Genomic DNA, 18,156 nt, shown 5'->3' on the forward strand with positions numbered 1-18,156 from the left:
TAATATTTGCAGGTTTTGTTTTTTCAAGTTTCTGGTCATCAGCTGCTCCACAGTGTGAGAACGTGTGACTGGAGCTAAAATAACATTTCATTAAAGGAAAAGAAAAAGCAAAATGATTGTAATTTGCATTGTGATAAAAGGCTTCCTCTATAACTCTGTTTTATAGTCACTGTTATTCTCTTGGGAAGCACAAACATTTATTTGTGCATCTTAAATCATGTATTCATTCTCAGCTATTCAAATAGCGCTGTTGACTGGAACAAGCAGTACATAAGACAAGGAAGGTTATTATTTTCTTACCTGTGGAAGGCTGAGAAGAGGCTGCTTGGGGAGAGGAGGAGGGGTCCCTGAGGCAGCAGAGTCCCTCTGTCGTTCACCCAGTGCAAATACCCTCGAGTCATGTCAGCCATGCCGATGGCTCGAGCCGAGCAGTACAGGAACTTGTAGCCATTCCTGCAGTGGAAAGATGTTCATGTTACTTGTTGACGTCTTTGTGGCCTAACAGAGTGTAGTCATGGAAACTGTTACTGTTTCTTACTCATGCACTGAGTGGTAAAGCTTAGCAATTCCCTGGTGGGTCCAGTCTTTACCAAGCTGAGGTAGAATCTGACCAAACACATCTGATCTGTGGGGAAAGTAGATGTAAAATACTATAACAGAGCTGAGCATAAAAATGATGAGTGGAATAGATACTGCAGATCCATATTTGATGACTGGATGCTGCGTATTATCAAACAAAACAAATTAGAGAAGTTTACCATCATAACACTCCAACCTGTACACTCAAGTATAAAAAATTTAAATGCCAATACAAGTAAAACATCTGTGATTAATTAAAATGAGACATTAAAGCTCAGAGAGCATATTCACCTTTAAAATTGGTTAAAATAGTGCTTATTACTTCAGACTGTATTTAAAAGACCACAAGTCACAAAAGTGTAGTGAGCCTGATGACACTGCACGCTGAGAGAGTAGCGATTGATCAACAACAAATTAAATAGGTAAAGAAAACACAATTTTATCATCTATTTTACACTAACTGGCACTAAATGAACTTCTTTATTTAGATATTAAACTAGAGATTGAGACAAGCATGTTAGGAAAGTGTTTAAATACTACAATGATACACAAAATCTGTTTGTTTGTCCACAAACTCCTCCAAACTTGGCACACAGGTACATCTTTGGCCCCTGGAGGTTCTCATCTATATCATATATAATGGTGTCACCCTGATGCATAGCAACCACCTCATAATGGGCTAAAATGGCCTGTTTTTAGCATTTATGCATCTATAGCACCAAATAAACAGAACTCTTGCCTCCATGTCTTTTACTGGTCCAAGTGACAAGGTTTGTGCTTAGCAATATGAACTCCACAGGCTTGTCTATTGACCTCTAAAGTCTGAGCAGAGAAACTGCAGTTCTGACTGTGCAGAAAGGCAAATTAGTACCCTCTTAGCATGCCGTTGCTGATAAATATTTTGCCCTGTGCACTCTACTATATGCCGTAAAGCATATAAGACTCAAAACACTCTGAAATCTCATGAAATAAAGACAATACAAAGTATTTATTTCAGTATACTTATTCCCCATACTTGGTGATGGTCCCATCGATGTCAGAAATGATGACCTTGTCGTCCCAGTTCCACAGGTAGATGGTCCCTGCACAGCGACACGTTCCCTGGTACTGAGTGGTTATGCTAAAGGTCATATCATTTGGCCCCTCTCTTAACTTCAGGCTGGCCTGTAAGAGACACAATGATTAAAGTTTTCTTTTAAACACAAATACTACACCAAAAAGTGTGAAAGTGAAGTATTACTTGCAATATAAGATACCTTCCACTACATGAGTAACTGAGCTTGATAAGAATGCTGGATATAATACATTTGTTCATTTAACATCCTGCTATTGTGGCCACTAAATCTTAGCATTTCATTTACCTAATAGAGACCATAAACTTAAATGTAATTTAAGGCTCCCCCCCTTATTGTTCACATTCTCACTTATCAGCATGTTTATATATGTGTGTGCTATCTCTGTCACTTTCTGCATGAATGCCTGTGCTTGTGTTCTAACATTTTACAAATCATCTTGATAAGATTTTACTACAGTTTGCATAAACATAGAAAACTCTGTTCTGTAGCTCAAAGCTGCATTGAGTCAATGATGGGATGTTTTGTAAACAAAATAAATAAAATATCTAATCTAGGGCTTTTCTCTGCACTTCACAGAAACAGAAATTAAACAACTCAAATGAGTCTGCTTGTAGTTTTTCCCAGTTAATCACTCAGCGGTGCGAGGTCTTACTATCTGATCGGACGAAAGGCGGAGGGATTTCTTGTAAGAGTGACACGGTTGTGGTGCTTGATTTTCCGTCTGCGCGCGCTCAGTAGGTGTTAAAGCAGGAGCCGCAGCATTCAGCTCTTTAGTCTCATCATCGCTGGACCACTCTGAAGCTTTCTGCCTGTAGAGGAGAGTACAGCCTGAAGAAGACCAGCAAATGGTGTCAAGAGTAGAGAAAATGGGCCTTGGCCCAGAAAAGAGTTAAGTCATTGTGAAGAAACGTCAAAATAGGCACAATAGCAGGACAATTCAGTGACATATTTATGCTATATCAAATATCTTTCAGGGAACGAAACTCCACCTTGCAGCATCATTTATAGTCAAAAGAGGGCAGCAGACCTGCTAATTCATTTACTTAAAGTATTCATTTGCCCTTGACACAGTTTACACTGAAACTGAAAGCACTTTCAATGATTTCTACAATAGTTAAAGATAGAATCTGCTAGTTCAAACTAATGTTTAAACTGTTTTTTGTTTGGTTCCTGGACTCGTACTGATTTAGAGTTATGTAATGACAGCACTGCATGCTGACTAACATGCTAATCCACCCTCTGTGGGACATGTTTACCCAACACTGCTCGTCCTGATGTGTGACTGTAGTGTTGTGAGGAAGCCAGAGCTTTGTTGCTGACTCACTGTGTTTCTGGGGCCTGGTGGAGGGAAGGGCTCTCTGTGGTCAGAGACTCCTGTCTCTCTAACTTGGTCTCTGATGATAACTAAAAAAAAATTAAAAATTAAAAAATTAAAAAAAAAAGAGGAAGAAATGTTGTTAAATTTATCTTATTGTAGGTATAGAAATAAAATAAAAAACCAATGTGCAGTAAAAGTTTGTTTCATAAGGTAGTGAAGAGTCTTTACATAATGATGCAAAGCAGTGAGTGATGTAATGGTTACTGATGCATTTAGGTAACCTGTTTCTCATCTAACTCACGTCATTTACAATTCAAAGCTACTGATTACTGCCCGCTACACTCGAAAATAGGAGTGTTACATAAAAAGTAAGAAGTTATTAATTTCATAGAAACACACCTGCTTCACGCTGCTCTTTCTCCAGAACCACCAGCGTCCCGACTTTTTTGGCATTTTCTCCTTCACCCAGGCCTCCTCTGTAGCCTGTCAGTCAAACAACAGAAGCATATGTATAAGTGTGCAGATGTAAGCAGATAAATCTTAAGACTTTACACTAAAGGATACCTTTGGCAGGTTCTTCTGGAAAGCTTGCATACTGAGTATCAATGGTGCTGCCAGTGTCCAGTTATAATACCTGAAATATAAGGAGGTATAACACCTGGATGTTCCAAAGATTATAAAAAACATTGATGAAACAGTGCACCTGTTGGTTAGCAGGAGGACTCACCTGTTTGCAATTCTGACCACCAAATTAGGATTATCAATAATTGCTGGATTCTCTGCAAAGTCATTGTAGGTTATGATGTGCTCCATGAATTTTTCTGGAAGAAAAGAGAGCATCGTGAGCCACACTAAAAATAAAGATGCCAACCCATACTGCAAACTAATATTGCAGAGGAGCTGTAAGTGAAAAACATATATACCCTGCTTTTCTTTTCAAAATAATTCAAAGCTTTATTTGTTTCGCACAAGTTTAATAACTGATATGGAAAATTAAAGTTTGACCTCTTGCACATCTGCATTTTCCTCAAACATAAACTTCTGTGTTAAACATGTGTCCTTGGCTATAAACCTTCAATTTTTAGCTCAAGAGGCTAAAGGCAGGTCAACAGGTAACAAGTGCAACCAGGAGCATGCTCGCTGTTTTTCGACATTCACGGTTGCGTACAATGACTTTGTCCTTCAGGGTGAGACGGTTATTCCTGCTAGAGGAGTTCTACTGTAACATCTTGACAACATTTAGAGTGACGGTGCATGTCATTGGGTGCTGGCCTGCCCTACACACCAGATTTGCCTGCCTTCAACCTCCCCAAAGTGAAAATGACACACTGGCAGAGATCCAGCACGTAATCCAGAGGGCACAAGCACAAGGTGTCAGAGTCAGACTTCCAGGGAGGGAAAGCTACAGCTACCTTTAGAGATCTCCGAGTTCTCACCGACGCCTCCACACAGTGACAGTGTGACATCAGGCAGGTCTCCAGCAGAGTCAGACAGACACTCAGTGCCACTGTCTGCTGCTGCACTCCCCACTGACTGGGGTGACTGGGATCCAGAGCGTTGTCCTGTCTCCACCCAGTGTTTATTGACCTGTTCTGACTCACTGAAACAAGAGTGCAGGTTTAGACACTAAAATCAGAAAGTAGTTTTCATATTTGTGTTTCAAAAGTATACAGTGTTTATTTCACCATGTCTAAGGGTGCAGGACAGAACAGGGTAGCTGAAAGGGTTTCCAGGTATGTACCTTTTTGGGAAGTACCGGGCAGCAACGTCAGGCTCGAGTGCGGTGAGGTCTTCCAGGTAAATATCTTCTGGTCCCTGATGTTGGCTCCTCTTCCTCACAACTTTGTGAAATGAAAACAAAGGGTTGACTTCTTTGAAATTGCTGACTTTTTTTTTTTTCACTTCACTTTCGCGTACAAAATGCAGCCCCAGACAGAGTATGAACTCAGGCCGGAACAGAAACCACATCCTTCCTGTCAGCATTCACATACTCTGAATGGGTTCAAGTCAGAAAGAGTGTCTCTGAAAAATTCTCAACTTTTTCTCATCTTGGACTTATTTTTATGGATTGTTTCTTATGATATTTGCTTTACATTTTCAGGGACCGATTTAACAGTTTATTAGTAGCTCTTCTCTCAAAAACAGGGAACTGCTGGGTCTCTTTTTGTAGTCTTTTCTTATCCTTGTGATTAATATTATACTGTGCCAGGGGGGACCAAGTAAGGGAGGACCTCTCTTTGTAATAAAATGAAATGAAAGATTCAAAGCCTCCCTCCTCCTCATCTAAACAATTCTCCCACACTTCTAAGAAGACATGCTTCTGCATCAGAAATTGCAGGAAAGCTTTCTCCTGCTAATGATTTGTTTAAACTTTTCTATATTAAATCTGTAGGTTTAAACAAATTCCTTTAGTATATATGACATTTTCAGATTAAGGTAAAAGTGTTACCCCTTCTCTTGATGGGTGAGTCGGTGGCTTTTGAATTGGCACTTGGATCAGGACAAACAGCTGCAGAGTCTCCGGTCTGGTTACTACCTGCGCTGGCAGTCGAGCTGCTGTCCTGGCGGCTGGGAGATGAAGATGTCCACCTGGCCTTGCTTGCATTTTTTGCACTGAGATCAGCATTGCTTGGGCAGGGCTCTGGTGTAAAGCTGCTCGATATCAAACTTGAAAGGTCTGGCTTGGGTTCTGTATTGTTTGCACCATGTGATGAAGCAGCAGGGGGCTGCGCTTTGCAGCTACATTCATCAGGTTTGATGGTTCGGGGCTCAGGTTTTACAATACTGCAAACGGGATCTGTTGTTCCCCGTCCTCCTCTGGACTCTTCCTCCATGGCTTCAGAGCTCAAAATAACCCTGAAGTGTGTGTTCTCTGAGGGAGTGATGGTCAAAGTCTTTGGCTCCCATTTTTCCTTTTTGTTGACCTGAACACAATAAATAGCTTTTAGAATTCTGAATGATATGAACTAGCACTAGTCCAAGTTTTAGACTCTTACCCTGGTAGATTCTGGAAATTCCCCCCAGGTCCACTGCATGTGCGACTCAGTCCTGAGCATGCTCTCTGACGGCTTCACCATCAGCTCCGAGTCACTCTTCGGTGACATGGGCTCAGGCACCTCCCTGATATAAGAAAAATAAAAGCTCTAATGATGCTGTAGGAATAATTTGTTTTATTCAGCCCAGTCTGATTTAATGTGTAAGTGTTTGATCTTTCTGCTTGTAGGAACTCTGTAAACTTCTGAATGGACGAAACAGAAAAGGCCATACGTAGTGCAGGGCAACCAGTCGCCATCAGAGAATGGGTAGCTGTCCCATTCAAGGGCGGTGAGTGGGGAATGCTGTCTGTGGTCCATATTTTCCTTCATTGCAGACAGTGAAGATGCTCTGAGGACAGGAAACAACAAATGAATAATTTAGTTACATTGAAGAACAGGTCAAAATTTCAATTTTCAGAGTAAACATGTCTCCTCACCGTCCACTCTGTGCATTTTGCTCTTCATCTGAACTGAGATCACACAGCTCCAGCTCCCCGGCTGCAGACGCCGTCGTTTGCTCCTCCTTACGTGGCTCAGCTTTGTGCTTTCTCCTGCGTCTCTTCTTCTTTTTACCAGCTGAATTGGAGCAGGGGTGGAGGTTTACAGAGACTGGCTCTTCCAGACTGAGGGGCTGGCTGGTCTCTGCTGTTGTTCCCCCACATCTGGATTCTCTGCTCCTGAACAGAGGCTCTTCTGTAGGGATAGGTGAGGTCACCAAATGGGCTGGAACAATCTCCTGTTTCAGAGAAAAAAATAAATACATGTACAAAGAGCAACGATAGATAATTCAGCTCAATTTTATTCATATTATGTGGGTAAAATTCACATTATTCTGCTCCGTCTCCTGGACAAAGAAGGCCTCTCCATTGTCTCCAAGCTTCATGTGTAGCTCCACAGGTTCTCCATTGATCTCTATATCAATCTGCAGTCAAACAACATTTCAAAAGATGCTTAAACTCTGTTCTCCTCAGATGGCCTCAGATTTTTTTACCAAACCCTAATGAGAAAAGCACAATATGTATGTCGTCACAGAAGCTTTAGAGTTAAGCCACAGAGAAAACTACTCGCCATGACTTCTGCCCATTATTTAAAACAAACAAGCCATAAAGGCTCTCAGCATTAAATCCCCCAAATTATTGGTATTAACACCCAAGTGTGTTCAGTGAAGTACAGTAAGTGCTCTGTTTCACGCATTCACCAAAAGTTGGTCAGACTAAAGAAAAAACAACTGTGTTTCTCCTGCTAATATTAATGTTAGCTGTGTTTTCCTGGTATCCAGTCATCTGCTGATTTTAGTGATTATTGGCCTCCATTTTTAAGCCATCTTCAAGTATTGGTGCTCAGTGCAGGGAATCAGCAGAGGCACTGATGATCTCATAAACAAATGCATGGAATTCCAGAAGGAACCCAGGGACTCAAATAAAGGTTTTCATTTTTTAATTTTCCATTGATCTGCTCCAATACTGGAAATAACCTGTTCTTTAAACCATGAAAAAAAATGTTTTTCATAATTCTCTTCTACTTTAAACTCAGCTGTGCTGATTAAGTGACTCCCAGCACCTTTAAATTGTCACACGGTGCAGGGCATTTAACACCTGTGTTCTATTTTTTCCTGCTTGGTTTGTAGTAAGAAATGTTTTAAACCTCTGTGATTTACAGAGTAAGTGAAAACATCTTCAGTCAACCACAGACTACTTCCTGTTCCTGTCAGTCCTTCCTGCAAGTCTACAACAGACGGGCTTATTCTATATGTAAGACAAGGTTTTTGAAGAGGATGAAGCTCGATCAGCTGGGAATAAGAGGCTGAATTGAGCTTTAGTCTATGTATTCTGTCTCCATCCTCAGTTACCCACTATACAGAGGCTATAAATAGAGAGAGTGCAGTGTGCTCTTGTTAGAAGCAGAGAGTGGATTGGATGATAATGTGGTTGAGATGGAAAGAGAGAGGCAAAGAGCAGTCAGATGACCAGAAAATCTATTGTGCAGCTTCTTGATAACACACAGGTTCATTGTGCAACCTTGGACACCCCACATAATATAAAATTAGCCATTATGATCTATGATCTATCTAAAAACATTTCTATGGTCGTTTTTGTTAACATTTAAACAGACATGTTTTACATTTATTTTAAAATCTGCTCCAGGATACCGAAATGTTTAGGTTCAAATATTTCCTTCAGAGCAGAGCAAGCACGCTTTCATTTAAATTCACCGCACACATTTGCAGATTTTTTACACCTGTGCACTTCTACTTGAAGCAGACACTCACTACTTTCTCCCTGGAGCGCAGCACCCCCAGTTTTCCAAAGCGGACGTGGAAAGGAGAGCACTGGAACGTCCCATCGGGCTGTCGGACCACAATCACGTCAATGCAGCCTGAGAGAGTGGCCTGATTGATCCCTTTATAGAGCTCCTTTACTGTCACCAGCACCTGGCCTGCCAGCTGCCCCACATAGTTCATGGTGTTCACCTGTCAGCAAAAATAGCTTTCGTTAATTTACACTTTACCTTCCAACCCCTTATATTGTCTGGATTAACAGCAAAATAAAATCATGAGGTCATTTTTGTGTCTTTCTAGGACATGGTTCCTGTCGTGAGGCCCCTGTTGTTCAGAATAGCCTGCAAAGGAAATGCATGCCAGTCCCTAAACACAGTGGCTCTGTCCCATTTTCTTAAAGAGTCCTAGGCGATCGAGACTTAATCAGTGCCTCAGATACAGCACCGAGGCAGCTGATGTAGAATTGACCAGAGAGCACGTTTTTGAAAGTGTTTCTGTGTCCACAAGGAGCAGAAGTTACAATCAATGGGACCCAACTTGGGTCACATCTAGTTAATCTCTCTGTAACCAGTTTGAGTGTTAACAACATAACAATCCTAAGCAGTTAGAAAAGACCTTTGTACAGTTTGTACAGCTAGCAATAAATCTGTGATAGTTTTATGTACAGTTTTACATAAACAAGCGAAACCTGTCTGACATGTCAGCCTGACTTTGTTAGAGGAAAAAGGAGTGATAAAACCTCAAATTTAGGTTAATTAAGAATTCAAAAAAAATGCTACAATGAAAATAAAATGCATTGTTACACACTGGTAGCACAATTGTATTTTTATTGATATTCATAACTTTTTTATTTTTACTAACATTTCTGTACTTTTTATGCACATCATACTCACTAATCATCACCAGCACTGAAGCCTTAAATACATATAATTATATTATTCTCTCATCTTTAAATCCTCATGTCTGCTTCATCACCTTTTATTGTTGAAGGGGACATGAGGAATGCATTTTATATTAGTCACAGATCACTTTAGAAAAACATTTCTGGTATTTTGACTCAGTGGTTAAGCAGTCATTTTTATTTCTACCAGAGTTTATCAATGCTATAATGACATGTCATTAACAGCCATATTATTAATCTTCTCTGAATGTTTCAGGTCATTCATGTCTGCTGACTCAAAGCTAAGCAAAGTAAAATCATTCTTTTTTTGTTCTTTGTTTTCATTTTGTGCTATGAATCTCAAAGAATAGTCGAAAGGACACTACAACGCGTCCCTTATTACAATAAGGACCTCTGAAAGAGAATAACAATAATAATAAGATGTGAAAAGGTGGTACTCATGAGCTGGTAAAGTTTGGGGAATCTAATTTGAAACACAACCCAAAGATCATTGACATAGTCCATCCGGCTGACGATTCAATATCATTTGCTGTGGCTGGAGAGACGGCCAGATGAGGCAAAACCTTTTTGCATTAGATGAATTTGATTTGTGACCTGATGGTTTTCTATCTACTGGTGCTGAAAGATAACCCAATACAGAGGCAGTGCAGCACGAGTCCAAACTGTGTCAACTGTAAACTGTTAACACAGCGGGATCCCTTTTCTACTGGTATTCATACAACAACATTATCCCTGAATCCAAATGTAATAAGATATTTCTCAGTAGAGGTCTTCCATGAACACAACCCCTGTATTAGCTTGCATAATAAAGCACAAGTCAGTCAGTGTAATAGGACTCTGTACTGTGGACAGTCGGATATATTACAACTAAGTAAGAACTGCAACTTACCACCAATGCAGTACACAATTCTTGTACTGTGACGGTTTAAAAGTTTAAAATAAAAGCATAAAATTTACAATTTATGGACTCATCGTAGCTCAAACATGATGTGTATATGGACAAAGAGAGTTCACACCCAAGTGGATTAGGTTAAAAGGTTTGAAGGTGAACTCTGGCCTATGCTGTTTATAATCACAAAAGTCACTTCAGAAAAACCCACCAAATGCATTTTAAGGATATTTCTAACTTAAATAATATGCAGTGATTTCAACACTAATTTTATTTTATTGCATTTACTGTAAAATAGGGTTAATGCCTTTGATTTAAACATTTTAAGCGGTGTGTAAGTTTTAAATCTAGATTGAGTAAACAATGAATAAAAGAAACTTCTTACACAACAACACACAACACTACGACAATGTAAAAATACAATGTCATTGACTCAGATCACTGACAAAATCAGTTGTGGTTACATTTATCAGAACTGTCTCATGCGTCCCTCGTACACAAGCTATCACATTACACTTCCAGGTTACATTACGTCATTACTCCGGCTAATGCAGTTTTGGGGTTTCCTGCTTTTCTCATGTACGTTCGTAACACCACAGCAAACAAAGGCCATGTTTTCAGAGCTCAAATTTGTATTTACTGAACCTTATTTCATCCCTTCAGGACGTAAGTCGAAGTCGTACAATTGTCATTATATGTTCTCATGTTGCTCAGCACCTACAATTACTGCGGTTTAATGTGAGTTCAGATGCTTTAATGTATGGGTTTGCAACAGGAAACATGACATGCAGATAAGGAGTTCTCATATTTGTGTGGCCTAAATGGTAAAAAAAAAAAAAAAAAAAAAAAAAAAAAAAAAAAATGTGTTATTGTGTTGTGTTTGGGACAACAATTAAGAGACTAGATGCGAGATGCTTACCAGCTGCTTGGACTTTGAAACCATTCAGCCTCTAAGACCGGCAGCCAGTGTTCCAATTAAACTCTAATGCGATTAGACATTAGACCAAAAACATACTCAGCGAACTACAATCTGCTGATAATAGCTGAAAATGATGAATACGCAAAATGTGGTCCTTTGGAGATCCAGTCATATCTACAGCCATTAATTCTGCACATCAGGACCTTTTCATCAGTATCATGAACCTAACCTAAAGATAGCATAAAGATGTTTAGTGATTGCAGCAGAAAGTAAAATGAAGTTAGGATTAAACGACTGGAGCAGGTTTACAAGAGTAGATATATTCACATTAGATAAGATACCTACTGGGAAGCTGATCACACAGTGAACTGGCTGGAAAAAGCAAGGAAGGAAAACTTAATCCCTTTTCTTAATCAACTAATTTTTCTATAGAATCTAATTTCACCTTCTAATATTCCTCGTTATCAATGAAAATTCAATACATTTCTGTTGTCTTACACGAATTTTCCTCACTCTCCCTTTCCACTGACTCAACAGTCAAGTGAAATAATGATATACAGACTGACCAATAAATAAACACAGTATCATTCACAGATCCATCAGTTTCTCTCCTGCATTTCTTAAATAAATGACCACAAAAACACAAACACCAACCTTTACTCTTATTATAAAATGAGTAAAGGTGAAAAAGTCCACCTTTGCTCATACTATTCAGTAAGACAGAAGTCAAAGCAGCACCCCAACTCACTAGAGTCCAGAGGGACTTCAGGTGCAGACGCTGGTCCCGCTGCTCTACAGGTGTCCTTCCTGAGGACTCCATGTGCTCCCTCCTCCTTTACCCCCCTTGTCCTCCTCAAGCAGCCTGCTCCTGGTTTGTGCCATGCAGCACAGCTCCTCTGACCTTTCTACATGCACTGAGGGAAAAATTACCCCAGGCCTTAGCTAAAACGCTTACATAATCCAGCACCAGGCCCCCAGTCACGGACAACCTGTGCTTGAAATGTGTCTACAAGCAGTGCAAAACACCCTCAGGGAACACTTTGATCCAATGGATTTTGGTTTGAATAATAATTTACTCTACAAAATGTGAAAAACTATGCAGAACAACAGGTGCCAGAGCACATCACCATCCAAATATTTCATATTTAAGAATGCAAATGTAGGTCATGGACTAAACTAAATCTGATCTGTTGGCACAAGACATAGATAGCCGTTACTCATTCTATGGAAACCATGAATGTATATAGAATACCAGCAATGTATCTCAAACTTGGGTGTTCAGTGCTGAGAAGACCACAAAGGTTACTGAATGTTGCGTGGTGTTTAATGATACGATAACAGCATTACACTGTGTGCACAGAGTTCCTGTAATATCCTGTGACTTCCTGTCCTACTGTCAACCAAAGCAAGCTGTACCCTGAAAACTGCAACGCTCGTGTTGTGTTCAAAACAGAAGTGTCTAGATGAGAACACAAAAACAACAATCAGAGCTCCCTGTTGAGTGCTGTTGACCACCGTCTGCTTTATCTGCAGTGCACATGACCAAATTTAGAATGAGTTCAACTCCCACAGCACTTCCGTCACACACATCATAAGCTCTATAAACAGATGTGCATGTGAATTTGCAGAATGTAGATATGGGGCAAGACATTTGATTATTCTGGTATGTATTAAAAGTACAAAAGCCTAGTGACATTTAAACAGGCTCTGGTTGCATGTAGGTAAACTGTCAATTTACTTTACTGGCCACCATACTCTAGCTCTTTATTAGTTTTTCTCTAAGCTTTCTCCCTGCAGACAGAAAGTTAAGTCTTGGCCCAGATATCCCCAGGCTGCACTGAAAGTCTGAAAATACTGGCTGATATCCCCAGAGAATTTGGCCGCAGACTAGCTCATAGGTTCCCACATTAAAGATAGAATGGTATGATGTTCTGTACAGCTGGGGGGCCAAAGTGTGCAGACTTGAAATTAACTGAATTCATCCAGAACATAACAAGAATATACAAATCAAAAACAATATGGAGCCTTATTTTCCACTAGGAGGTGATTAAAAAACTACCCAAACTCATGATTTGCTTCATACCTACCAACAGCATAAAAGATGGACATCCTCTATTGTTCTACAAAGTGCCTTTATGAATACACATATGTTCTAAAATTAGATGTGGCAAGCAAGAGGTGAACGAGGATGTGAAACTGTACACTCATTTCAGCTTGTAACTGATAAGTTGTTGCCCAACAACTTGTCAGATACAACCAAAAAAACAAAACTAAAACATAATTTTCAATATGGACTTAACATTTTATTCACTATGATGTGAAACTAGAGATTGAGTCCATAAAGTCATCAGGAGAGTGTTTACAGACATGAAAGAGCGAGAGGGCAGAGGGCATGTGCTGCGCTGACCGCTAGCTAGAGCGAAGGACGGTTTGTGTTGCGCTGGCCGCTGCGCTCTGCTTGTATGTCATTTTTTGCGGCTGCTCTACGTGTACTAGATACACCTGGTCCTTGTCATTTCAAAACATGTCTCTCTTTGACTTTGTATCCTCTACAAGAGTTTGTGTTGTATTAAATCAATCTATCTATCTATCCATCCACGTAAATGTGTGTCAAAAAGTTCACCAAACTCGGATACGCACATGCTTTCTTCATAGTCTTCTAGACTTGTTTTTAATTGGTCAGGCAAAGGTACAGTCGAACTAGGTCAAACTTTGACCACACATCCCTGAGTACGCCACGCTGGCACTGCGCAGCAAGAAACCATTATTGTGCAGCGCAAGCAATAGAAATGAATGGATTTCAGAGAGCAGCACTGCACGTGCCAAATCATATGTAAATGAACACACAGGCCTAGACTGGTCTGCAATCATCTTGCAACCACTGGTCATGATGGAAAAATTGTATTCGCTAACCATGGTTCCCAGAGGTTGATGGCAGCCACTTGGAAAATGCTAACATTCCAGTCACGCAAGCCCTGGTTAGTTAGACTGGTTAGTGACTCCCTTGCAACCACCTGTCGATAGGGAAAAACCTGTATTTCCCAACAAGTTGGCCAAAAAGCTCCTTGTGATTGGTTTGGTCGCTAGCGTACTGCTGCGGTCATAGTTTAATGTAAGTGACGAACTTGTCTACTAGGGGAACTTTCTCCATTTCTCATCTGTGTCGTACTTTTTCCAAATTTTGCTACCACTGGGCTAGTTGTTTGAGAGTATTTGCAGACAAAGAAACAAACATAACCATAACAATTTGCTAGCAACCAAAGCAACAGCCAGACGCCTCCAGTAACCACTGCCAACCAGTTGAGGAATACGCATTTCCTTAGCAACCAGTGATCGTATCTCATCCAATATGGCAGACAGCTCTTGAGCAGACAGCACGTGTGCGCATGTCACGTAAGAAAACCTCAACTTAGCAGGAAGTCTTTGCACAAACAGAGTAGCATCATTCTGATATTTTTATTAACACAATTTCAGTCACAGTTTCACAATCTTTACACCTCTGCTATTCTGCCAGTGGGAGACATTTAAAAACAACAGAAAGACTATTCAGGACAACTAATCACGTATACACATTTAATTTAAAAAAAAAAAAAAAGGTCTTAACATGCAAAAATGCTAAGAATAATGTCAAGTACAAAAATCTACACCTCCAGGTGGGCTGGAACTAAATTATTTTCATATTTATTCATCTCTTTATCATTTTTTAAATATACCTTTAATTTAATTTAATATACCATTAATCAAGTGCAGAGGTTTACAAATTAACCAACCAAGCAAAAGGTCTCTGGTTCCATTCTGGGATGAGACATAAATCGCTTGTGTCAGGATGTGTAACAAACAAATCCCCCAAATCAAACATATGGAAACTACCCAGTGTGGAATCCCTTGTGAATAAGGGATTACCCATTTTGATTAATAAAATGTCCACGTTGCCACACATGTTTGTCCACCAAAAGAGTCAAAAACACACAGCTAACACTATAAAATACTTAGGATTGGTAACATAAATGCTAAATGATGAGTCACTTATCAGAAATGTCAATTAAAATATAATATAATGATTAACTTTTTCAGCAAAAATCCAAAAATAATTAAATAAAAACTAACTGGTAACGATGGTAAACAGCTCATCAGCAAATTAGTCAGCAGACCAACAGGCTTTTGCCTCAAATGTCAGCATTTGTGTGGGCGTCTTCCTCATTCAAAGGAATCAATTTGTATTAATATGATGTAACTTATGGCACAATACAAATATAACACAATAATATAATAAAAAGCTTTACTTTTTTGGTTGATTACAAAAATGGCTGGATACACATCCAGGACTCATCCTGGCCCGTCTCTCTGTATGGGGTGACAGGACTTAAAGAGGTGTTAATCCTGTTTACAAGATTAGGACAAATCTAGCTTTCCCTGTCTTGGCACGTTCCTACTGCTCACTACATCCAACTGTCCAACGTGATTGTGAGTCAGCCAGGTGTTGTTTTGACCAAGGTCGTGTTAAAGATCTGTTTTCATTAAAACCTTTCACCTATTCATAAAAGAAACATAGCAACACTGTATGGGTGTTTTTCACTTGACTTTCTGAAGCTGAAAATTCAAATAGGGCTTTATTTCAATTAAATAATGATTTTAACTGTTTGTTTGTTTTTAATTTAGTAATTTCCCACGTTTAAGTAGCTGTAAATAATTATGTTTGACATTTAGTCACTCCAAGCAGTAGGCTCCGTGCACCTGTAGATTACATTCAAATTCTGGTCTCTAAATACCCAGCTTTAGTTTAGTATTTCTGTAGTGAAACCTATGAGGCGTTTAAGGACACAGCTGACGGTTAACCTGACAAAACCGGCGCTTATTATAATTTAACAAAACGCGTTAGCGTCACAAACCTTCATTATCCTGCACAGGCTGACTTCTACTCGATATATCAACTGTCCACAAGCGACACTCAGAATCAAACAGGACTCATTAGTTACATACAAGCAAGCTAAATGTCTCCTTCAACCACTCCGCAGCAGCGGGGCAATATTTAAACTCGGGAAGTCAGGTTGTGCCTCTTTAAATTCTCCCCCAGCTCTTAAATGAGCGCAGTGAGGACAGCGAGCGGTTAAATCATCCTACCTGCTGGAGTACCGGCTCACCGCAGGGAGACACACCGTCACTCAGCCTCTCCGCCGGCAGTTTGCCGAGTCTCTCCGCCTCTACAGCCGCTAAGTGGAGAAGGAGCACACCACGTGACCATGAGGCCGCACGTGATTTCAGCGCAGGTGGTCAGGTGATTAGGTTAACGAAGTCCGTTTAGAGGAAGAAGGTTTAGAGGTAAAATGGAGAGTTTGCGTAAAATGTGGTGTGCACAGCCTCAACTTTTTTTTTAGAGAAATATCAAAAGGATTCAAAATGAAGTCACATACTTTTTAATTAAGGTTTGGTATCAGAATAGGCCTATGCTGCCCAACCTAAAAAGAAATGCAACCATATTTTGTCAAAATAGCCAGAATATGACTTTTAGGTCAGGGGTGTGTCCAGAGAGTGGCATGTGGTGGCACAGGTCACCCCTGAAATGTGACTGGCAATCTCCAATGCCCTACAATATTGGGCGAAGTCATGGATAGGACCAGCAGTTATGTAGCTAGTATTTTACAAAGGTACAGGTTTAATGCACTTGTACTTTATTTATGAGTTTCTATGTTTGCATTATTGTAATAACTGTATTATTATAAATCTATCCATTAAAGTGATCAACAGCTGCAACATTAAAGTGACATACACGTCAATAAATTAAGAATGATAATCCAATGTAATGTTTATGACTGAAAAGTGCCATTCTATATAATGAGCATGTTTACTTTAGGACATTTGTATATGAACCTTTAATTAAGTAAAAAAGTCCAAACTTCCAACTCTGCAAAACAATTAACCCACACCGAATTCTGTTTAAACTGTTTGGTTATACTTCTTTTTATGCAATAAATCTGCAATAAGACACTGGGTTACAAATAAACCTGAAAATTGTGCTCAGCAATTTCTACATGAATGTTCCCACCTTGTTCTCAGTTCCCACCTTTTTTACCCCATTAAAAAATCCTGGAAACACCATATTTTAGATTTCTTGTTATAGAAAATGTGCAGACTATAGTTTTGGCTGGGGACACAGGGAGCCTCTCTGCTTTTAAAATCAGGCTTAAATCTTTCTTTTTTGGTGAAGTTAATGGACCGTTTTATTTTGATCCATCCCTTAGCTGCTATAGGATTAGACAGTAATACAATAACTCAAGAGCACAGCATTGAAGTATAATGTCCTCAGTTTGCTGTGTACCCCCAGAGAGGTAACATAAATTAACTTAAATTTTATGTTAAGCAGCTTAATTAAGAATATTCAAGTTTTAATCTGTCTTCTGAACGTAAGCTTCTGAAGGTATTTTAAAGAAAAAAACATATTTTAATGAGAAAGCTATGGATAAAGATGCATAAAAATCAAATCTCCACTTTATGAGGTTTCTACGGTATTTCTGGAGACACTGCACTCAATAGAACAACAGTCAATCCATATGAAACTGTTTCAAAATGTACAAGGCATGATCAGTGTAGATGATCTGCACAGTCATACGGGTTATATTTTAATTTCAAAAGGTTAATACTTCTTCTTCAGTGGATACTTCAAAGATCAAATGTTAGGAAAATCAATTTTCCATAATTTATGTTCTGGGGTCAGAGGTCACAACAGAGCAAAGATTTGCTCCAGGACACATCAGCAGGATACATATTAAGCAACACAAGTTGGACTGAATGTGAAGACTCATTTCAATGGCCCTGTGCCATCAGACTGTTCTATAAATGAATTTTAAGGAGGAACAAATTTAGTCTAGCATCCACTGGCTCGAGAAAAGGAAGTGGCAAGTTTCACTTCCCCATAAAACACCAGGCAGTTTGCCTCACTTTTTACACAAGGATTTCCAGAACTGATGTGTCTGTTATGTAAAAGAGCTGCTTTACATTTCCTGAAGGAAATTTGAATAAATAAGCCAAGTTAATTCCAGCCTCAGTAAAAGTCCAGTTTTTAGAAGATACATTTATAGTAGTGTCATTCTGTTTGTGTTGTCATCATCAATCCCAGTCCCCCAAACCCCTGACAGGCCATCACCCTCCTCCCCCTCCCTTTCT

General features: G+C 39.6%; 1 protein-coding gene across 3 annotated transcripts in view; it reads right to left on the reverse strand.

The window, feature by feature from the left end:
* Window positions 1–16,244, reverse strand: part of LOC147322119 (phosphatidate phosphatase LPIN2-like) — an 18,564-nt gene extending 2,320 nt beyond the window's left edge. The window contains exons 1-17 of one of the 3 annotated variants that reach the window (XM_086306503.1): window positions 16,117–16,244; window positions 8,278–8,478; window positions 6,835–6,930; window positions 6,446–6,744; window positions 6,241–6,357; window positions 5,970–6,093; window positions 5,423–5,897; window positions 4,715–4,814; window positions 4,386–4,573; window positions 3,701–3,794; window positions 3,538–3,607; window positions 3,373–3,456; window positions 2,980–3,059; window positions 2,308–2,527; window positions 1,595–1,743; window positions 539–625; window positions 301–453 (exon numbers count right to left, since the gene is read on the reverse strand). In XM_086306503.1, the coding sequence (XP_086162629.1) occupies window positions 301–453; window positions 539–625; window positions 1,595–1,743; window positions 2,308–2,527; window positions 2,980–3,059; window positions 3,373–3,456; window positions 3,538–3,607; window positions 3,701–3,794; window positions 4,386–4,573; window positions 4,715–4,814; window positions 5,423–5,897; window positions 5,970–6,093; window positions 6,241–6,357; window positions 6,446–6,744; window positions 6,835–6,930; window positions 8,278–8,469 (2,528 nt within the window). In that variant the 5' untranslated portion in view covers window positions 8,470–8,478; window positions 16,117–16,244. Of the gene's footprint in view, window positions 1–300; window positions 454–538; window positions 626–1,594; window positions 1,744–2,307; window positions 2,528–2,979; window positions 3,060–3,372; window positions 3,457–3,537; window positions 3,608–3,700; window positions 3,795–4,385; window positions 4,574–4,714; window positions 4,815–5,422; window positions 5,898–5,969; window positions 6,094–6,240; window positions 6,358–6,445; window positions 6,745–6,834; window positions 6,931–8,277; window positions 8,479–15,884; window positions 15,974–16,116 lie in introns of those variants that run through there. The other 2 variants (XM_086306502.1, XM_086306504.1) reach the window with 2 other exon arrangements.
* Window positions 16,245–18,156: the final 1,912 nt, after the last annotated feature.

This window comes from Aulonocara sp. 'chitande type north' Nkhata Bay, linkage group LG9 (assembly GCF_057382095.1).
Source record: "Aulonocara sp. 'chitande type north' Nkhata Bay isolate Kocher_YH1m ecotype deep benthic linkage group LG9, A_spYH_male_GT1.1, whole genome shotgun sequence".
Classification (NCBI taxonomy): Eukaryota; Metazoa; Chordata; class Actinopteri; order Cichliformes; family Cichlidae; genus Aulonocara; species Aulonocara sp. 'chitande type north' Nkhata Bay.